The following is a 22,884-nucleotide window of genomic DNA, read 5'->3' as shown; positions in this document are numbered from 1 at the left end:
TTATCTAATCAGGAGGCATTATTAGTGGGTGGTTTGGAGGGGCTGTTTCAATAAAGGCATCAAGTGAATTTCAAAGTCAAACAGAACCACATTTTGGATGACCTATGAGAAAATGTAGCAAAATATTTTCAACTACCACCTTTATAAAATAACATCCTTGAAATAAAATGCCAGCAGACAGCAAATCATGCATTCATTCTCACCAGACATATATTGTGCCCTACCACGTGCCAGGAGTACACAAGATGATCACCACGAAACCTACACAGTAAACTCCCTGCACACGGAGGTTACATTTCAGCTGGAACTGAATTTTATCTCCTCCCTGAAGCTGCTTCAAACTACAACTTCCCATATCTAGTTAACTCGTAACACACTTAGGACCAATGCCATACAATTAAACCTTATTAAACACCATCCTTTGAATGACTTATCTCCTATTGTTGCACTCTTAACTAAATGTTAAGCTTCTTTAGAGCAGAGAGAAACATTGTGCTTCATTTTTATGTTTCAGCTCCATGGTACCTAGTATAGTGCTGGGCTCTGCAGTAGCTCCTTAATAAATATATCCTGATAGACAATAACATGGAAAAAAACCTTGAACCTGGAAAAACTGTTGGTAGAGCCAGTTCCTAATTATCTGTGCTAAAGGCGATGGTTAATGCAAAACAAGGGATAATGTACATGTCATTTCCATTAGGCTTTGGAATGCATTTCCATACTTAACCTTTCATTTAAGTCTCTTGTTTGTGTTAGGTAGAAAGATAGACATGAGCAGCTGGGGCAGGGGAAGGTAAGGATCAAGGAAAAACTGCCAAAACTGCCCAGGTAGGGGGTACCATGTGAGGACAACAGAGGCTTTACAGGGAAATAACTTCTTTAACTATCAGGACCAGGCCAAACCCGTCCCAACCTGATCCCAATGTGGGCACAATCGAACAAAACTGCCCAAACCACACCTCATCATAATCCCATTAAAACAAAATTGAGGTTTTGCTTCCCCCAAAGGGCTTTTGTGTGTGCATTTTGGGGAAAGGCATGCCCACCAAGAGGAATGTATAATTAAAGGGGTCAATTAAATGACATCACTCTGTCAATCAAAGAAGTGCCTCCTAGCTAGGTTGTGGTAAATAGACCCTCCCTAAAAGTCTGGGGCCTTTGTCTACCTAGACTCTGACCCGCGCTTCCCATGGAGTGTATGCAAATAACACTTTCGCTCAGCTTCCCTACTGTGTCTCTGCCTTTCAATTCTCTGTTTTGGCGGGGACAAGGAACAATGAGAACAAACTTGGCCTGTAACACTTGGGTTAAGAGTACATTTTCAATAAAATAATAAAGCTGGAATGTTAACTCCCAACTGTGGGCAAAGCTGGAACGCTGTCTCATTGACCAAACAGGGGGAGGAATGTTGGAAATGCCTACTGCTTTTTTAGTCTACACTATACTCAATTATCAATGAAATCATCCTGCATTGTTTGTTGCTTTCTTCTCTCTGTTAGTTTGACAACCTCGCTGACTATACATACTCCTTCAAAGCAGGAAAAATACCTTAATCTTATTTATAGGTGTCCTAGCATTTAAAAAATCACCTTTCATGGAATCTTAAGTATCCACAAATTCCATTTGTTGTTTCTTTCTTCTACTGAAGTGAAAAAGGTAGGGATTTAATACCTAACATTTGGATACTCCTGGGATAATGAGGTGTAAACATCCTGCTTCCTCCATAGGTATTCACTACATTTTAAAGATTTGTCCCTTTCAGTCTTCAAAAAAAAAGAAAAAAAGCAAACTTAGAACTTACATTAAAAAAAAAAACTTGGATAAAATGCAATTGGATAAAAGAGAACTATGCATATTTATAAAGAATATTTTCCTTGAGGAAAATAATTTATTTCTCACTTGTCAGGTTTAGGGCTGAATGATAAATGACACCTTATGTATGCTTTTTCTATTTCTCAAAACATGTTCATAGTCATTATTATACCTAGTTCTAATAACAACATATGTGAGGTAGGCAAGACAAGTATATTTGCTTCAGTTTTACAAATGGGGAAATAGAGCATTTTTCCTAAGTTCACGAAGACTAAGGTTAGAACTTAGGTCTATTCATACTCAGTTCAAATATCTTTTCATTCAAATGGATTTAATAAAAATCCTTTGATTATATAAAGAACATTAAACTTGGAAAGTACTTTTATATATATATGTATATACTTATACACACACACATATATACATAGATATGGCAAATAAAGTGGACAGAGTATTTTTTAAGTGTGCAAAGTAAAATGGGCTCTCTAGGTTTTGAGTCAGGCCATGATAAAAGAAATTAGAAATCAGTAATTGAGCAGAGTTGTGCACAGATTTGATAATGAATGAATGCCTTAGCAGATCTGAAAAGTCATTTACTAAATGTTTGCTTTTGATAAGATAAGAAGGGTTGATACCTTCACCCATCAGAACCATTTTCAAATCAGTTGCTCAGGACGTTTCTTACTCAAAACAGTATCAGTTGGTGACTAGGTCATATTCTATTCTTAATGATGAATTGTTTTCTGGGAAAGTTTTTCTATACTTCTTTTTAAAAATTTTAATTGACTTTCCATTCTCACCACTGGTGAGTGCCTTAGCTTTAAAGGAGTAGCTGAGATGTAACCCCTCAAGCTGATTATAATTCTTAATGTTTGTCTTATGAAGTATGTGTATGTGTGTGTATCCATCTTCAAAATTCAACTGGATAATTTCAATGATTTTGTTATATATTTCTTTGCATTTCTAACTTCACTAATGAATTGCAACAATGTAATAGGATATTATCCTATTTTTCCTTAGCAACACAAAGGAGAATAGGATTGCATGATTATTAAACACACTGACTTGCTTTCTTTTCCTGCATTTTTTCAGTCTTAACTTTATAAACTAATTCACCTTGTATACCTTAATGGTTAAAAGCAAAGAAAAGAATACTGAATGTTCAATGAAAAGCTAACTTTACTTGCTATAATTTTCATAAGCTATATCTCAAACACATTCTAATTAGAAATACTGAACAGACTTCTATCATAGAAAAACACACTGGTATATTTTTCCACATTATGAAAATAGTACATAATTGAGATTTTGTTGCAAGAGTATATTATTGGAAGTTATACTAACATCACTATTATTGCCTATAAACTGTATTTAACATACCATGTATACCCTTTATAAGTGAAAATAAAAAGTTTTAGTTTTAAATAAAAGCAAAAGGAAACAAGCTCACATTCATTGCTACAATATCCAATTTATGCTCTTATAAATATTGAAATGACTTTAAATCATATCTATGTCTACATATAGATATCTATAAATACTACTTGTTCTATAGTATACATGCATATACAAAAAACAACTGTATTGAGTCATTTATTTTTCAAGCTTCTGTTTTTTAGATCATTTCTACTTAAGATGAATAAACCCCACAGAAAGGTATTTAACTTATTAAAACTTTGCACCTGGTGGGAATGATAAGAATTTGTCAGGTTGGGGATACATTAATTCTTTCAGAAAAATTATGTCCTATGATGTTCTGAAAAAGATGATTTCCTAGGTGAGTCTCTAGTGGCCTCGAAGGGTTTATGCACCCTTTAACTGAGCAGTATATTCATTCTCTTCTCACCATTGGTGCCATGTACCAAATATCTATCAATTCCCTAAAGTTTAAAAAATGGGGCTCTTAATCTATATAATTACAGGCTGAAGTTCAAAGAAGCAAGACTCTTCAAAGAGAAAATTTTTGCGCTGACCGATCCTAAAAAAACATATGTTTCATTCAGTTTCTCAGAATGTGATTTCTATCTAAGAGTTTCAAAGACAATTCTTAAGACCTGCATTTTAAATCAAATCATAATAAAGACACTGGAAACATGTTAGACCCCTTTGTTTTGTCAAACTGAAGTTATACCTGAAAAACAAGCTAATGCTTTCTATTTAATTGCCAGAATGTTGTTTAAAATTAATCATTATACAATGAACTCTAACCTATTGAATAAACATTTATTAAGACAACTTTCTACAAAGCACTGTGCTAGGCTTATTGCAGAATACTTAAAGATGAATGAGTATCTGTATCCTAAAAGATTTTATAAGCCAGTGTGCAAAACAGAACTGCACATAAGCAGAGTATGGGCAAGCCAGCAAGTACAATAATCAAATTATTAAAATGTTATGAGAACACAGGGGACAGGAAAATTAATTTTCATTGCCATGACTAAGGAAGGCTTTCTGGAGGAGATGCTGTAAGCACCTAATTTTTAAATCAGTTTACAAACCTTTGAAAAGGAAAATTTTCCCATTTGTGGGAGATTGAAAAGGGAACAATAAATACTTCCACAGTGAACAAATGTGGAATTCATCTCAGATTTATGAAACTTTCTGACTAGGCAACATAATACCTGGTTACGAGCACAAGGCTTGGAGTCTGAAAGATCAAAATGGACTTATTATGTATGTGATGCCACACATGAGGTTGAATCTTTGAACCTCTGAAGCCTCAGTGTTCTCATATTTAAAATGGGGTTATAATAGTACCAACCTCACAGGATAGCTTTGGAGATTGCTTGAAAATTTACACACACACACACACACACACATTTCTAGCACTATAACTGGCACATGACATTGACTTGACAGTTGCTATTATTATTTTACTATCATTTTATTTTTATTATAAATGATTATACCTTCTATTTCAAATCAGTATGTAGACAATTGAACTAAAAATAAAAGATCCCCAAACCATTCTGAAGAACATATGTCTCAAAAAAATGTTAACAATCTTCCTTTTAAAAAGAACAGTATTTTCCCCACATACTTTGCTAAGACAATTTGCTTTTTAATGTATGTATTATCTCCATTATTGACTATGGTTTTTTAAAAAAAATTTTGTTTTACTTTATCCTGGAACTGCTTTCCCTTAACAGTTTCATAAAAAGTTTTGAACGTCCTGATTTTCTGAGTTTGAGAAAGGCAGGCAATTGAACGTAATGAGAAAAAGTTAAAGTCAGTACTTCCCCCCAGTCTAAAGTTCTCCATTTTTCTTCAAGAGTTAGAAAAGAGTCTGGATTACTACATCCATACTTAAAAAAGAAACACATGGATTTGTTCCTGAGATTTTTAGTTTGTTTGTTTCGTCAATTTTACATGGCATTTGCTTTACAAAGTGTGGATCATCATCTTGCTAAGACCCGTTATTGGCATGTTCTCAAAGGTGATTAATATTACTGTTGTTGAGCTTTTCCATCTCTTAAAAAATTATTCTCCTTACTAAAGAACAGTGGAATACAATTAACATAATTATGGTGCAGCGGAGACCCCCAAATCAGTTTTGAATTGTCTGGTAAGGATAGTGTGCTTCCTCAGTAACTTGATTTTTAACCACTTCAAATGACTCTCCCTCCTACTGTGAGGGAATCCCAGGTGTTGACAGTTAGTTGACAGGGTGTTAATGTCATTAACATTCTGTCAGTTCTTCTTGTCAGTGTGTTAATGGTGCCCCTGCTGCTCAGTTACTCCCTGTCCTCCAGTTGGTGAAATGACTTAGCCAGCAGTCAATCAAAAAGCCAAGCTGATGTTGGGCAACAGACAGCCCTGCCATTGACAAAATCTATGTGAGTAAATGTGGACAGAAATTTGTCAACAGGATATAAGCAGTAAGGTCAACATTGTGGTTAATGTGCTTTTTAGACAGTTTAAGATGTTGAGAATGGATCACCACACACATTTAAAAGTCTAAGAAGCCCTCTTTTGAGAATGGTCTTCTTTCCTGTCAGAAAAAGCAAGCAGCAATAAGGAAAAGTGATGCTTTGATTTAAAAGAACTCTTTCACCGTCACACTCAGGCCAAAAAGACAAAAGCAGCAAAAACTGGAGTGCACCTCTAACGTCAAGTAAAAGGGAAGAGGCCTGAGGAATGGCAAGCAGTCCATGTTCACTGTACCCTCTCACCTCTCTGAAGCATGTGTTATTTTTCAAAGCTTTGAAACCAGAAGTGATTCTGAATGTCACCCTATCAATATTTGCAATAGATGCCAAACACAGACTACAGAACTCCTGGTAACCTTAAAAAATAAAAAGAGATGACCCATAGAAATGAAATTTAAAACCATGGGGCTATGGCAAATAACTATGAGTTGTTGAAGTTAATCTGCCACATCTCAAGCTTACTACAGTGACACAGGGAAAACTGTGGTCAATATTGTTATCAGATATGGAAAACTTGAAAAAACCCATTTAATAAAAGGATAAATTTTAAAAGCTCAAGTATGCAAAATTTGGCACTGATACATAGTAAACATTCAATAAGTGAGACTGAATATTATCATTTTTATAATGTACTAAAAAAGAATATACATTTTATTTCAATTCACTGTACAACTGAACTAAAAACTTGAAGTACTATTATGATGAGCACATTAGTATGAAGAATACTAAGAACTTTGCTTTAAAAAAAATCAGGGTAATAGCAATAACTTTCCCATATAGTTATCTAGATTTTTTTTTACAATGTACATTTCAATATATATAGTACTATTATATCCACTATAGATCATTCCTTTTAATCCTAGAACTCCCTCCTATTATTTATAATAATCCCCCCTTTCTCCTTGTTTTGTAGTCTTATAATGTTTTGCTTATTTTACTCTTTCCATCTTTTTTTTTTTTTTGAGTTAGAGTAAGCAACCAATTTTGGGTAGAGAGAAAGGGAGACTAAAGACAGAGGTGATGAGCTTCCTTCTAAAGCCATTGGCTGTTCTTCAGGAGGCAGGGAACAGCCTCGTCCCCTTCACTCGTAAGAGAGGTTTCGTTTTCTACCCTGGCCTCCCCCATCATCTGGACGTCTACTTTAAAAAGGTATGGATTTCCCATCTAAAACTGACTAAATTTCACATGCTGCTCTAAAAAGGTGATTCAATGTTACTCGAGTTCCTGATAAGATTTATATGAAGAGAAGTTTTATAACTGTGAGCACAGCCTATCACTGTTTAACAGTAATCATTTGGAAGTGCTAAGTAAAAGTAGGAATGTTTTAGCTGCTATACATTGTCTCCAGCTTAATATTCTTTGATTTGACACATACTTACTGAGAGTGCCTACATGTTGTTAGATGGTGTGCATTGTAATGCACATACAGAAATTAACACAGCAGACATGATCTTGGCCATGGGGACAGAAAGACAGGGAAGCATGTAAATGCCAAGACTATAAGCAGCATGAGGTCAAGTTTTCTATCTTGTGCACTGTTGTATTTTCATGGCCTGGCATTACCTAGTATATTATAAGTGTTCAATCAATATTGTAAAAAATTAAGTGTGAACATAGGGTGCTATAGGACTTAGCCAACCTGGAGATCTGTTGAAGATTCAACCTGCATTATTCAGTTGCTCTCTGGCCACCACTGCTGCTAACTACAGCCCTGATGTTCTGAAAGCCCAGAGGCATGGCATTGGTATTTAGTGTTTGAATTGACTGTCTTTAGACATTACTGTTTAAGTTGGTAGGATTACTTTCAAGGGAAACTACTTCCATACTTGTGCCTATAGTTATTCAATTTATAGGGCCAGTGACCTGAAGCAAACAAATTATTGGCAGGGGACAGAAATATCAGAAAGATCATCCAGTCAAAGAATCCTATACTAGAAATAGAATCATGGTTTTAATTTTAAAACAGAATCAAGTATCCCATAATAAAATATCGTTCTCTTTTGGAACTGCCAGAAGAGTAAAAAATATTCAGTAGGCATCAGAATTTATATAAAATACATGCATATGATGAGCATGCATTTTTTCATTTTCTAGAAGATTGAAACTCTCCGTGGGTGCCCAGTGAGTCTTCCAAAGCAAGAATAATTTAAGTAACAACTCTGTAATTGTAATTCATGAATTAGGAGTTTTCAACCAACTCAACTCAATAGTCTAACCTTTTCCCTAAATAAATTGCTGTATATTTTATTTTTATTTTTTTTAAATATGATATGCAAAGTAACAGCTCCATACATTTTAATAAAGTTTTCAAATCCCCTTGTAGACAGTCACACTTTAGTGCCACTTAAAATGAAGAATAACCATTCATCTATAACTTACAGATACAAAAGGCACTGGATTTGTCTTTTAAAGTGCTCAATTACCTGCATAAAGAGAGAAATAAAGAGTCCAGGCCAAGTTCATGAGGGTTTGAAATTACTTTTCTTTTTCTAAATGAGCAACAAAGACTCCTCAATGTTGCAAGCTGCTCTGTGGCCATAAGCCAGCTGTCAAATAAAATGTTAAAAGGAGCAAGGGGATTAGGAATTAAATTCAACATATTATGAGGCAAGAACCAAAATCAAAAGTTGAAAAATGTGGGTGGTGTTTCCAATTAAAGGACAATATATTTGAAAGAAAAATCTAATCATCAATCAAGTTAAATCTTCATATTAAGTATCCCAATGTGGGTACTATGTAATTCAAGGTTATGTTTGAGGATTTCCTGCCTCCAATCACCAAAAATTATGTTTCCAATATTCCTATTATGAAAGTCCTCAGCATCACTAAAGGGACACAAAAAATAAAGTATTAACTCATGAGCCAAAAGACTGAGAATCAAAAAACATTTTTCACATAAATCTAAATTGCCATTCTCAAGTAATTCAAGTTTAGTACCATAGCTTCCAAGTTGGACAGGAAAGAAAGCATGTCAGAGAAGAAAAAGGCAATAGATTTAACCTTGAAACAAGGTGACTGCCACATAGTTGTTGAAGGAATTTACTTATTATCAGATAAAGAATTTACAGTATTCATTCCCTCTAGAGATATAAAATGGTGAATCAATCTGCAGTTCAAGATATTTATTTAAACCCAGAGGAGGAGGATATGGCTTTAACTTTTGAAAACCAAAATGGAGAAAAAAAATCAGCTCTAATGTTGTTTATCTTTAGATACCAGATTTAACATTAAACAATTCAAGCTAAATGCTATTTCTCAAGTTCTTCTAACATATATTTTGTCCTTTATATGAATATACTGCATATACAATAGGGATTTAAAAACATGTATTTAGCAGGAAGTGCTTAATGTTATATAGATAGCTACTAAAATTTATTTAAATACATAATCTACTGATCAACTCATCTATCCATCCATCCATGCATCCATTTTACCCTTCTCAATCCTTTAGTCTATTGATATTAGTCATCTGATTGTCCTTGAAAATGCATGCATGCCATTGGAAAATACCTGCACACACACAAAGAGAAAAAATCTCTGACAAAAAGAATAATCTTTTGTTGATCATTTCCTTTAAGCAACTGGTTACACAAGGAGGTTCTTTTGTTCTGTTTTGGGTCTAATCAAACCTCATAAGATTTATCTTGCATATCTTATTGGCCTTCAAATGAAATTCTTTGAGAAATGGCATTTTTTTCTTATCTCATTGTTCCCTTGCTTACTCTACCTGGTTTAAAACATCATGAACCAAAATTTATGCTGTTAATATAATAACAGCCTATACACATATTCATCTAGTGTGACCACACTGGTAAATTTTGAACTAAACACATAGTAAATACACACACACACACACAGACACACACAGAAACTAACAAAATGTTTAAATAAAGGATATTGTCATCTTTGCCACAAACTTATCATGTTGATTTTCTGTTTGGGGGAATTTCTTGATGTTACGTTCCAGATTAATAACTTGTTGTTCCATTGCTTCAAGGTTACTCTTGAGAATTTCAGCTGAAACTGAAGAACAGTGTACAAAGAGTTTAGAATATTTTACCAGGTATTTCACAAAACAACTAAAAGAAAACAGTATCAATTATTTTTTTTAATGTGGAAGATAGTTTCATGAAGTCAACTCAAGAGTTTTCTGAATTACCGCTCATAAAAATTCTACTCTCCATGAAGTAAGTGAAAATGTGTAATATACCAAATCATTATGCTTAATATGGGAATGTCACCATTTTCTTCAGCCATTAGTTCAAATGAATCCATTTCTATTTAAATTAACTGGTGGAATTTCTAATATTTCATTCTTTAAAATCTAATTTGAAGATTAAAGAGAAACTAAGGTTCAAAGAGATCTTATTTTATTAATGCATGTTCTTGGTTATATAAATGATTTAAGGTTAAATTATATAAAAGGATCAAATATTTTTCCTTTATTGAAATATCCTTATTTTTATAAACCAACATCTACAGTAAAAGTTACTGCCTTTAGTACTGTTCATGCTAAGAGATGTTAAAAATTGCTGTTGATACATAAAAGGAATTCAGAGCAAACCCCAGAGAACGCAAATGCACATACACACCCACAAAGCTTCAATATACTCTCAAACACTATTATTATTTTCTTTAATTACCCCTAACATTCTCTGCAGTTTTCTTTTTCTCTCCTCACTGACAGCCAATAATTTTAAGTATTGTATTCAAACTGCTCGTAAATACATGAACACTTTCCCCATCTCTTATGATGCCTTCTTTTCACAGAGGTGCCTTTTTCTTAAGCTTATACTATTTTATAGATACTCTATTACTGCATGACTGCCAATTATGTAGGAAGACACTTCTATCAATATCAATGGCATTTGGCAGGGCTGTAGTTGAAAATACAAGGTAAGTATCAGAATTAGATAGGTAACCTGTGACACTGGTTCTTAAACTCAGTACTCTGAAACACTGCTCTTTTCATTAAAGGAACAGAAATAGAATAATATTACAATTCTTTTTTTTAAGTAAATACTGGTCTCATTCAGAGGCATATCAGAATTACAATAAAAAATTCAAGAGTGACAAAATCAACCACATGGCAAATTTCAGCCAAACTCTTCTGATACAAATTCATCACACTGAACATGTACACTTTTATAACTCAACAAGGAGAAATTGCCTTAAATATACATTGGAAGTTCAAGAGGAAAATCAAACACCAACATTAAAGACAAATTATATTTTTTTCTATTAATCTATAACTGTTCAAGTAACTGTCCAATTGAGTTCCATTTGTATAGATGTGACAAGATTGGAAATTATTCTTTATTGGAGAAATTTAAGAGAGTTTAGTCTTGCCAAAATTTTGCTAAAGGTTCGACGATCATGACTTGCTTTATTTAAAGGATGCATTTGCTATGGAGGAAATCATTCTCTCTGACTTTAAGTTTTTTCATTTGGGTTTTTCCAGGAGATTCTTCATAATTATTCAGAAAGGTTCTCCTTTCTCCAGTTGGTTGAAAAACTAAAGGTAGGAAACTGAAAAGTTGTTTATGTCATTTAGGTTATAAAGAAGAAATAAATTCATGATAACTTTCTGCAGTTAACAAAATGTGCCCAAAGCCCAAGTTTAGGATACAATAGTGATCCTCCTATGAAAAACAATAATAATTCCAGTACTAAAAAGAGGAGGAGGAGGAGGATTCATTTGACTGTTCCATATAGAAATGGCCTAATCAAGTTGCTATGTAAACATAATTCTAGTTACCTCATATAACAAGAGACAATACTTTTAATCCAGTGAGACTGCTTTTTACCCAAAAGTTGAATTCTGAATAAAAGTATTTTCCAGACATCTGTCTTCCTCAACTTCTCATGTCAAATCCTAAATCCCCTATAAATCCCTCCAGAATTCTAGCAAATTCTCTACCATGTAAAGACACTTTTAAGTAATCTTCCACATATCGCCTTTCACTTGAATGAGAATTTTTTTGTTTCATGTACATAAACACAAAGTTTCTGCTATAAAACCTCAAGTGACTTAATGATAAGGTCTATATCTAATTCTTTGCTTTTCCCTCAGTACTTATCACACATGGTACTCAATAAATGTTTGTTGAATCAATGTGTATAATGCAAAAAGTTTTGGTTCTGATTTGATTTAAATTTCTGCCAACTTCTGCAACCAAATATGCATGTAGAAGTTAGATATAATCATAATGATTGAAAGTTACCATATCAATTATTACGTGAGTATGGGAAGGGAGCAGGAAGCAAAGTGTGACTAATAATATGCAGAGGAGGCAGGGCTGCAGAGATGCTAGACAAATGGGAAATGAGGAACTGGGATAAGGAAAAGAAGTAAAGGACACCTTTCCCTTTCTTCATTAGGCATTTCTACTCTTCCCCTCTGATGAATTATTAATGGTACACCTGAACAAAAGAGAATACTAAAGATGTAATAATCCAATGATTCTGGCCCACATGCAAATACATGGTCAAAGTAAAAGAACAATACCATTACATAACACATATATTCTAAAATTGGTAGAATTGTGATATCTTAGAGTTAGAAGTAACATTGATGGGGATTTGGACTAGACTCCCCAGTTCTAAAAACTCAGGGTATACAGTGTCATAGTCTATGTTCCTAGAAAAAAAAATCCTAAGAAGCTGGCTTATTAAGGCCACAATTATTGGGGGTGATGGTGGGGTGCAATCCCAGGGAACCAAGCATGTGGGACAAGGGAAGAAAGCAAATACAGGAGAATAAGTTACTGAAATGGCTACAGCTTTCTTTACAGCTGGTCACTTAGTGTCTTAGGTTGTTTCCACTGGCGCCAACTTCATGGGCATGTGACCTGTGCAGTCACATGGGGCCACGTGCCTAGACGGGCCCTGTACTTTAATGCTTTTGTTGTCGCCATTTTGAAACTCTTATTAATTACTTAAATGGGCCCTGCACTTTCATTTTGCACTGGGCCCCACTAGTCAAGTAGTCAGACTTGGTCAACAGATAAGAAAACAAAACAACTGAAATTTTCAAGAGTTGGTTAGAGAGGATGAGCAGTTTACCTGTTGGCTCCTTCATATTTCCTATTCTCTCACTAGTGAAATTCTGTTTCAAGTGATGTTAACCTCCTGCTCTGGCTGGATAGCAGGACAAGTGGCCCAGGTTGGAGGGGAGGGGTGACATGAGAAGGGGTGCTCAGTGAATCTAGGTGGTACATAAAATAGATCCAGAACAGAGGATTCACTATATCCTAAGTGGCTTATTCCCTTTTTGACAGTTGATATAATTATAAAAATATTTTGTTGGAGGAGGGAGCCAAGATGGCGGCGTAAGTAGAGCAGTGGAAATCTCCTCCCAAAACCACATATATCTATGAAAATATAACAAAGACAACTCTTCCTAGAATAAAGACCAGAAGACACAGGACACCATCCAGACCACATCCACACCTGCGAGAACCCAGTGCCTCATAAAGGGGGTAAGATACAAGCCCCGGCCTCGTGGGACCCGAGCGCCCCTCCCCCCAGCACCCGGCGGGAGAAGAATAGGCAGAGCGGGAGGGAGACGGAGCCCAAGACTGCTGAACACCCAGCCCCAGCCATCCGGGCCAGAGCGCAGACACAGTTCATGCGTGGGGGGCCCTGGATACTAGGGAAACAGGGAAGCAAGAACAGTGAGCAGGTACCGAGACCTGGCGCCGGAGGACATAAGAAAAGCGCGCGACCATTTTTTTTTTTCTTTGCTGTTTTGTTTTGGTGACCACTTTTTGGAAGTCTTAAAGGGATAGGGACCCCAATACTAAGGAAACAGGGCAGCAAGACCAGTGAGTAGATGCCTGAAGCTGGTGCCGGAGAATAAAGAAAAACGAGCAGCCACCTTTGTTTTTTTTTTTTAATTAAAAAAATTTTTTTTTTTTTTGTGGTCATTTTGTTTTGGCGGGTGCATTTTGGAAGTCTTAAAGGGGCAGGGCGGGACACTTAATCCAGAGGTAGGGAATACGGGGACCTCTGCGCACCCTAACCCCTGGGCTGCAGGGAGCAGGGAGGCCCCTTACGGAGATAAATAGCCTCCCAGCCACTCCCCCTCCAATGCGACTCCACCACTTTGGAGCAGAGGCCCAAACCAGGCCACGCCCACAGCAAGAGCGGAGATAAACTCCATAGCAGCCGGGCAGGAAGCAGAAGCCCTGTCTGCACGCAGCTGCCCAGGACAAGCCACTACAGGTCGCTGTTCTCCCAGGAGAGGAGGGCCACAAACCAACAAGAAAGGAAGTTCTTCCAGCCGTCACTCGTCCCAGCTCTGCAAACTATTCCTATCACCATGAAAAGGCAAAACTACAGGCAGACAAAAATCACAGAGACAACACCAGAGAAGGAGACAGACCTAACCAGTCGTCCTGACAAAGAATTCAAAATAAAAATCATAAACATGCTGACAGAGATGCAGAGAAATACGCATGAGAGATGGGATGAAGTCCAGAGGGAGATCACAGATGCCAGAAAGGAGATTACAGAAATGAAACAAACTCTGGAAGGGTTTATAAGCAGAATGGATAGGATGCAAAAGGCCATTGATGGAATTGAAACCAGAGAACAAGAACGCATAGAAGCTGACATAAAGAGAGATAAAAGGATCTCCAGGAATGAAACAATATTAAGAGAACTGTGTGACCAATCCAAAAGGAACAATATCCGCATTATAGGGGTACCAGAAGAAGAAGAGAGAGGAAAAGGGATGGAAAGTATCTTGGAAGAAATAATTGCTGAAAACTTCCCCAAACTGGGGGAGGAAATAATCGAACAGACCACGGAAATACACAGAACCCCCAACAGAAATGATCCAAGGAGGACAACACCAAGACACATAATAATTAAAATGACAAAGATCAAGGACAAGGGAAGAGTTTTAAAGGCAGCTAGAGAGAAAAAGGTCACCTATAAAGGAAAACCCATCAGGCTAACATCAGACTTCTCGACAGAAACCCTACAGGCCAGAAGAGAATGGCATGATATATTTAATACAATGAAACAGAAGGGCCTTGAACCAAGGATACAGTATCCAGCACGACTATCATTCAAATATGACGGTGGGATTAAACAATTCTCAGACAAACAAAAGCTGAGAGAATTTGCTTCCCACAAACCACCTCTACAGAACATCTTAACAGGGACTGCTCTAGATGGGAGCACTCCTAGAAAGAGCACAGCACAAAACACCCAACATATGAAGAATCGAGGAGGAGGAACAAGAAGGGAGAGAAGAAAAGAATCTCCAGACAGTGTATATAACAGCTCAATAAGCGAGCTAAGTTAGGCAGTAAGATACTAAAGAGGCTAACCTTGAACCTTTGGTAACCACGAATTTAAAGCCTGCAATGGCAATAAGTACATATCTTTCAATGGTCACCCTAAATGTTAATGGGCTGAATGCACAATCAAAAGACACAGAGTAATAGAATGGATAAAAAAGCAAGACCCATCTATATGCTGCTTACAAGAAACTCGCCTCAAACCCAAAGACATGTACAGACTAAAAGTCAAGGGATGGAAAAACATATTTCAGGCAAACAACAGCGAGAAGAAAGCAGGGGTTGCAGTACTAGTGTCAGACAAAATAGACTTCAAAACAAAGAAAGTAACAAGAGATAAAGAAGGACACTACATACTGATAAAGGGCTCAGTCCAACAAGAGGATATAACCATTCTAAATATATATGCTCCCAACACAGGAGCACCAGCATATGTGAAACAAATACTAACAGAACTAAAGGGGGAAATAGACTGCAATGCATTCATTCTAGGAGACTTCAACACACCACTCATCCCAAAGGATAGATCCACTGGGCAGAAAATAAGTAAGGACACGGAAGCACTGAACAACACAGAAGAGCAGATGGACCTAATAGACATCTATAGAACTCTACATCCAAAAGCAACAGGATATACATTCTTCTCAAGGGCACATGGAACATTCTCCAGAAGAGACCACATACTAGGCCACAAAAAGAGCCTCAGAAAATTCCAAAAGATTGAAATCCTACCAACCAACTTTTCAGACTACAAAGGCATAAAACTAGAAATAAACTGTACAAAGAAAGCAAAGAGGCTCACAAACACATGGAGGCTTAACAACACACTCCTAAATAATCAATGGATCAATGACCAAATCAAAATGGAGATCCAGCAATATATGGAAACAAATGACAACAACAACACTAAGCCCCAACTTCTGTGGGACACAGCAAAAGCAGTCTTAAGAGGAAAGTATATAGCAATCCAAGCATATTTAAAAAAGGAAGAACAATCCCAAATGAATGGTCTAATGTCACAATTATCAAAATTGGAAAAAGAAGAAAAAATGAGGCCTAAGGTCAGCAGAAGGAGGGACATAATAAGGATCAGAGAAGAAATAAATAAAATTGAGAAGAATAAAACAATAGCAAAAATCAATGAAACCAAGAACTGGTTCTTCGAGAAAATAAACAAAATAGATAAGCCTCTAGCCAGACTTATTAAGAAGAAAAGAGAGTCAACACAAATCAACAGTGTCAGAAACGAGAAAGGAAAAATCACGATGGACCCCACAGAAATACAAAGAATTATTAGAGAATACTATGAAAACCTATATGCTAACAAGCTGGGAAACCTAGGAGAAATGGACAACTTCCTAGAAAAATACAACCTTCCAAGATTGACCCAGAAAGAAACAGAAAATCTAAACAGACCAATTACCAGCAACGAAATTGAAGCGGTAATCAAAAAACTACCAAAGAACAAAACCCTCGGACCAGACGGATTTACCTCGGAATTTTATCAGACATACAGGGAAGACATAATGCCCATTCTCCTTAAAGTTTTCCAAAAAATAGAGGAGGAGGGGATACTCCCAAACTCATTCTATGAAGCTAACATCACCCTAATACCAAAACCAGGCAAAGATCCCGCCAAAAAAGAAAACTACAGACCAATATCCCTGATGAACGTAGATGCAAAAATACTCAACAAAATATTAGCAAACCGAATTCAAAACTACATCAAAAGGATCATACACCATGACCAAGTGGGATTCATCCAAGGGATGCAAGGATGTTACAACATTCGAAAGTCCATCAACATCATCCACCACATCAACAAAAAGAAAGACAAAAACCACATGATCATCTCCATAGATGCTGAAAAAACATTTGACAAAATTCAATATCCATTCATCATAAAAACTCTCAGCAAAATGGGAATAGAGGGCAAGTACCTCAACATAATAAAGGCCATCTATGATAAACCCAAAGCCAACATTATACTGAACAGCGAGAAGCTGAAAGCATTTCCTCTGAGATCGGGAACTAGACAGGGATGCCCACTCTCCCCACTGTTATTTAACATAGTACTGGAGGTCCTAGCCACGACAATCAGACAAAACAAAAAAATACAAGGAATCCAGATTGGTAAAGAAGAAGTTAAACTGTCACTATTTGCAGATGATATGATACTGTACATAAAAAACCCTTAAGACTCCAACCCAAAACTACTAGAACTGATATCGGAATACAGCAAAGTTGCAGGATACAAAATCAACACACAGAAATCTGTGACTTTCCTATACACCAACAATGAACCAACAGAAAGAGAAATCAGGAAAACAACTCCATTCACAATTGCATCAAAAAAAATAAAATACCTAGGAATAAACCTAACCAAAGAAGTGAAAGACTTATACACTGAAAACTACAAGTAACTCTTAAGAGAAATTAAAGGGGACACTAACAGATGGAAACTCATCGCATGCTTGTGGCTAGAAAGAATTAATATCGTCAAAATGGCCATCCTGCCCAAAGCAATATACAGATTTGATGCAATCCCTATGAAACTACCAGCAACATTCTTCAATGAACTGGAACAAATAATTCAAAAATTCATATGGAAACACCAAAGACCCCAAATAGCCAAAGCAATCCTGAGAAAGAAGAATAAAGTAGGGGGGATCTCACTCCCCAATTTCAAGCTCTACTATAAAGCCAAAGTAATCAAGACAATTTGGTACTGGCACAAGAACAGAGCCACAGACCAATGGAACAGACTAGAGAATCCAGACATTAACCCAGACATATATGGTCAATTAATATTTGATAAAGGAGCCATGGATATACAATGGCGAAATGACAGTCTCGTCAACAGATGGTGCTGGCAAAACTGGACAGCTACATGTAGGAGAATGAAACTGGACCATTGTCTAACCCCATATACAAAAGTAAACTCAAAATGAATCAAAGACCTGAATGTAACTTATGAAACCATTAAACTCTTGGAAAAAAATATAGGCAAAAACCTCTTAGACATAAACATGAGTGACCTCTTCTTGAACATATCTCCCCAGGCAAGGAAAACAACAGCAAAAATGAACAAGTGGGACTATATTAAGCTGAAAAGCTTCTGTACAGCAAAAGACACCATCAATAGAACAAAAAGGAGCCCTACAGTATGGGAGAATATAGTTGAAAATGACACATCCAATAAAGGCTTGACATCCAGAATATATAAAGAGCTTACACGCCTCAACAAACAAAAAACAAATAACCCAATTAAAAAATGGGCAGAGGAACTGAACAGACAGTTCTCCAAAAAAGAAATACAGATGGCCAACAGACACATGAAAAGATGCTCCACATCACTAATTATCAGAGAAATGAAAATTAAAACTGCAATGAGGTATCACCTCATACCAGTAAGGATGGCTGCTATCCAGAAGACAAACAACAACAAATGTTGGCGAGGCTGTGGAGAAAGGGGAACCCTCCTACACTGCTGGTGGGAATGTAAGTTAGTTCAACCATTGTGGAAAGCAGTATGGAGGTATATCAAAATGCTCAAAACAGACTTACCATTTGACCCAGGAATTGCACTCCTAGGAATTTACCCTAAGAATGCAGCAATCAAGTATGAGAAAGACCAATGCACCCCTATGTTTATCGCAGCACTATTTACAATAGCCAAGAATTGGAAGCAACCTAAATGTCCATCGATAGATGAATGGATAAAGAAGATGTGGTACATATACACAATGGAATACTACTCAGCCATAAGAAAAGGGCAAATCCAACCATTTGCAGCAACATGGATGGAGCTGGAGGGTATTATGCTCAGTGAAACAAGCCAAGCGGCGAAAGAGAAATACCAAATGATTTCACTCATCTGTGGAATATAAGAACAAAGGAAAAACTGAAGGAACAAAACAGCAGCAGAATCACAGAACTCAAGAATGGACTAACAGGTACCAAAGGGAAAGGGACTGGGGAGGATGGGTGGGTAGGGAGGGATAAGGGGGGGGAGAAGTAGGAGGGTATTAAGATTAGCATGCATGGGGAGGTGGGAGAAAGGGGAGGGCTGTACAACACAGAGAAGGCAAGTAGTGATTCTACAACATTTTGCTATGCTGATGGACAGTAACTGTAAAGGGGTTTACTGGGGGGACCTGGTATAGGGGAGAGCCTAGTAAAGATAACATTCAGCATGTAAGTGTAGATTAGTGATGCCATAAAAAAAAAAAAAAGGCAGTTCCTGTGTGGTAACCTCCAATGAGTTCTACACAAGGGTATAAAGGGAATATAAAAGTGTAGGCAAAGGGTCTGTTTGCGTTTATACAGAGGATCAAAGCCTAATTGGGCTACCCTGAAAATGAACTAAGATACGATATGAAAAAGAACTTCCAACATCAGCACTCTCTGGAAGACTCATGCCAAAAGATGATCATCAAAAAACCCCAACAAGGATCCACGCACTGCTACAGCTGTAGATGCACTCATCCCACCAGTTCCTGGACTTGCCATGGGAATGAAGAAGGAGATATCTAAGCTGGCCTGTGCATATAGTAAAACAACAAATTTGACTGGATCTATACTGTTGGAACTCAACCAAGAATTAGGAGAAGTGCAAATTGTAGCGCTCCAGAATCTTACAACTACAGACTATTTACTGTTAAAAGAACATATGGGATGTGAACATTCCCCAGGAATGGGTTGTTTTAATTTGTCTGATTTCTCTTGGACTGTTCAAGTTCAGTTGGACAATATCCACCATACCATAGATAAGTTTTCACAAATGCCTAAGGTGCCTAACTGGTTTTCTTGGTTTCACTGGAGATGGCTGGTAATTACAGGTATGCTTTGGTTACATAACTGTTCTCCTATTATGTTAATGTGTGTGCGCAATTTAAGTAGTAGCTTAAAACCCATACATGCTGAAGTTACTCTACAAGAAGATATGTCAAAGAAATAATCAATTTTCCCATGTTTTCTTCCGCCTGCTACTTCTATAGCTTTTCTTCTTCCTTCCTAATTACAACCCTTAAATAGAATTCGTGCCTCATATCAAATTTACCGAGTATCATAATTCTTCCAAGTGGTAAAGATACCTCAAGACAAATGCTGGACATAGAAGCTACAGGGCATAAATATGCAAAGAAGTAGAAAGCTAACCATTTCAAACAATAAGGCTTCTCTCTCACTTACCAACTTTACATTTCCCTGTATGGCCCTGGAAGATGACTGGTTAGCCAGAGACGGGTAAGATTCCTCAAGGGAGGAACAACCTAAGACAGGCACAGTCGCAGGGGGGTCATCAGGTGAGAAATTGGGGATCAACAGAGGTGAGGCTTAGAACCTCACCCCCCCTGTTCTGAGAGAAATCTTCTGCATACGTGGATGTTTTATTGCCCTTGTCTAGCTTGGATTAACACATAGTCTACAGGCACACACCTGATCATCTACATTTGCTCTCTTACAACACTAAACTATGTTTTCTACCTTTATCTTGTATCTACCTACCACTTCAGCATTTTATTAAAAATAATAATAATAAAAGGGAGAAATGTGGTATCCACATATAAATCAAGTATAAAAATCAAATGAATATTCATATTTGAACTGTTTATAGTTCATAATGCATGAGCAAAACTGAAAGTTTCTGTGATGACTGCCCTTGTACTGTTCACCATGTAACTTATTCACTATGTAAGAATTTGTTCTCCATGTAAGAACTTGTTTGTTATGCTTCAGAAGATTGGAGACTGACGAAAATTACACTTGGGGTGGAGTAATGATTGTGCATTGAGCATTGACTCCCCTATACAGAATTTTATTGTTGTTAACAACCATTTGATCAATAAATATGAGAGATGCCCTCACACACACACAAAAAAAGTACACACTTCCAATTGTAAAATAAATAAGTAACCAGGATGTAATGTATAGCATAAGGAATATAGTCAAAATATTGTAACAACTTGGTATGGTGATAGCTTGTACCTAGAATTATCATGTATATAAATGTTGAGTCACTGTGTTGTACACCTGAAACTAATGTAATGTAATACTGTGTGTCAACTACCCTTCAATAAAAAATAATTATCTACAAAAAAAAAATATTTTGTTTACTTATAATCAAAATCAGCCTTCATGAACTCTTTGTGCCCATTAGTTCTTATTTTGCCTTGTAGCCACACTGATCAAGTCTAGTGACTATTTTACAGGAAAGGTATCACTCATATTTTCTTAATCTGCCCAGGCTTAACATACTAGTTCCTATAACTAGTCCTCCTAAGGTATAAAGGTTACTCATTACTTAAGCTCATAAATAATAAGTAACATTTGCTGAGTATTATATGTTATTTTACGTAGTTTTCTGTATTAACTCATTTACTCCTCACAAAAACTCTATGAGGTGTGTAATACTCTCGAGCAGGTGGTATGATATCAACCAAATGATGTCTTCTAAGGTAGTTGTAAATGTAAAACAGTGTCTCTAATACCTGGAAGGCCAGTAAGTTGAAATAAAATCTGTACCCACTGGCACAGGGACATATCACTTATATTTAGGGACAGGCATCGTCTTGGGAGTCAGCTTGATCAAGGTTCTAATCTCTGCCACAACAACTACTGGTTGGGTACCTTGAGCCAGTTATTTAATCTCTCTGGATCTTCATTTACTGATTTGCATAATGAAAATTAATACCTTCCTTAAAGGGTAGTCATTCAAGTTAAATGATTTGATAAATATAAAGTTTCTATAATTATACCTGGTACAAATAGGTAATCCTATAGATATTTATTTCCTTTTTCACTGTCCTCCTCCTACACCTTCCAGCAAATTCCTACTGTATACATACCACTAAGAATTAAACAATTTAGATGTAATCTGAACAATAAAAAGCAGTCATTCCCCCTACCTGCTACCTCAACATGGCCTGATTTAATTTAATATTGCTCTTCTTTCTAATCAAGAGAACTAAACTTAGATTGTGGCTTGTGTTTGGAGGTTTTGCAGGGTACATGGAATTTTAGGTCTGGGAACCAGTGACAATTAGACTAATGAACAGCCAATTTGTTAGAGGTATTAGCAAGGTCCAAATTTAAAGAATATTTCTGGGAATTAAAACCTGTGTAGTAGTCTGCATTTCTCTGGAGACATTTAAAAGTTAGTTATTTGAGCTTTGTAGACTTGTCTAAAAGATAACAGATTTTTTTTTAAGTGTTAGAAAAGAATTAACATGTGCTTACCTGCCTATTTGCCTTGAATACATTTAATTCAATCTTAAGAGTTGTGAGTCAATGTTGCTTATTTAATTGTTTAATTAAGTCTTGGCCTACATTACTTCTAGTATTTCTTGAGGGTGTGTGTATGTGTGGAGAAAGAGAGAGACAGAAACTTTTACTGGAGGTGAGGGGAGTGGTGGGATACCTGGAGTTCTAAGAACATTTAAATACCAGAGTGTGTTAGAAATGCTTATCTCCAGCATAGACTCAGCTTCAGAATATATTTCTGTGCCTGTCATTATATTAGTTCACTAATATAAATTAGGAAGTCTTTAATGACAGTGCAAATATTTTCTATCTGAGTAAATTCCCACTACAGGCATTTTCAATGACTGATTAGTCAGTCTGGTGGCACTTTAATTTTTTCTTCTTCCATTTCATTTTTTACATCTGCTACTGAATTACCGAATCTGAATTATAACACTAAAAATTAAATTATAGCCATTGGGTTCTTTATTATAGCTTTCTTCCTTGTACTCCATAAATAACTTTTTAAGCTCAGTATGCTCTCTGAGTTATACATAAGGAGAAACTTTGCCCACAAGTATTATTTATCT

The 22,884-nt window shown here is 36.4% G+C and overlaps 1 protein-coding gene across 6 annotated transcripts in view; it reads right to left on the bottom strand.

The window, feature by feature from the left end:
• DIAPH2 (diaphanous related formin 2) overlaps window positions 1-22,884 on the bottom strand; it is a 953,825-nt gene that overhangs the window by 288,133 nt on the left and 642,808 nt on the right. For all 6 annotated transcript variants that reach the window (XM_036919628.2, XM_057495928.1, XM_036919627.2 and 3 more), the window contains one exon: window positions 9,640-9,764. In XM_036919628.2, coding sequence (XP_036775523.2) covers window positions 9,640-9,764 — 125 coding nt within the window. The remainder of the gene's footprint in view (window positions 1-9,639; window positions 9,765-22,884) is intronic.

The sequence above is a fragment of the Manis pentadactyla genome, chromosome X (assembly GCF_030020395.1).
Source record: "Manis pentadactyla isolate mManPen7 chromosome X, mManPen7.hap1, whole genome shotgun sequence".
Taxonomy (NCBI): domain Eukaryota; kingdom Metazoa; phylum Chordata; class Mammalia; order Pholidota; family Manidae; genus Manis; species Manis pentadactyla.
This window is presented reverse-complemented; position numbering and strand designations above follow the sequence as displayed.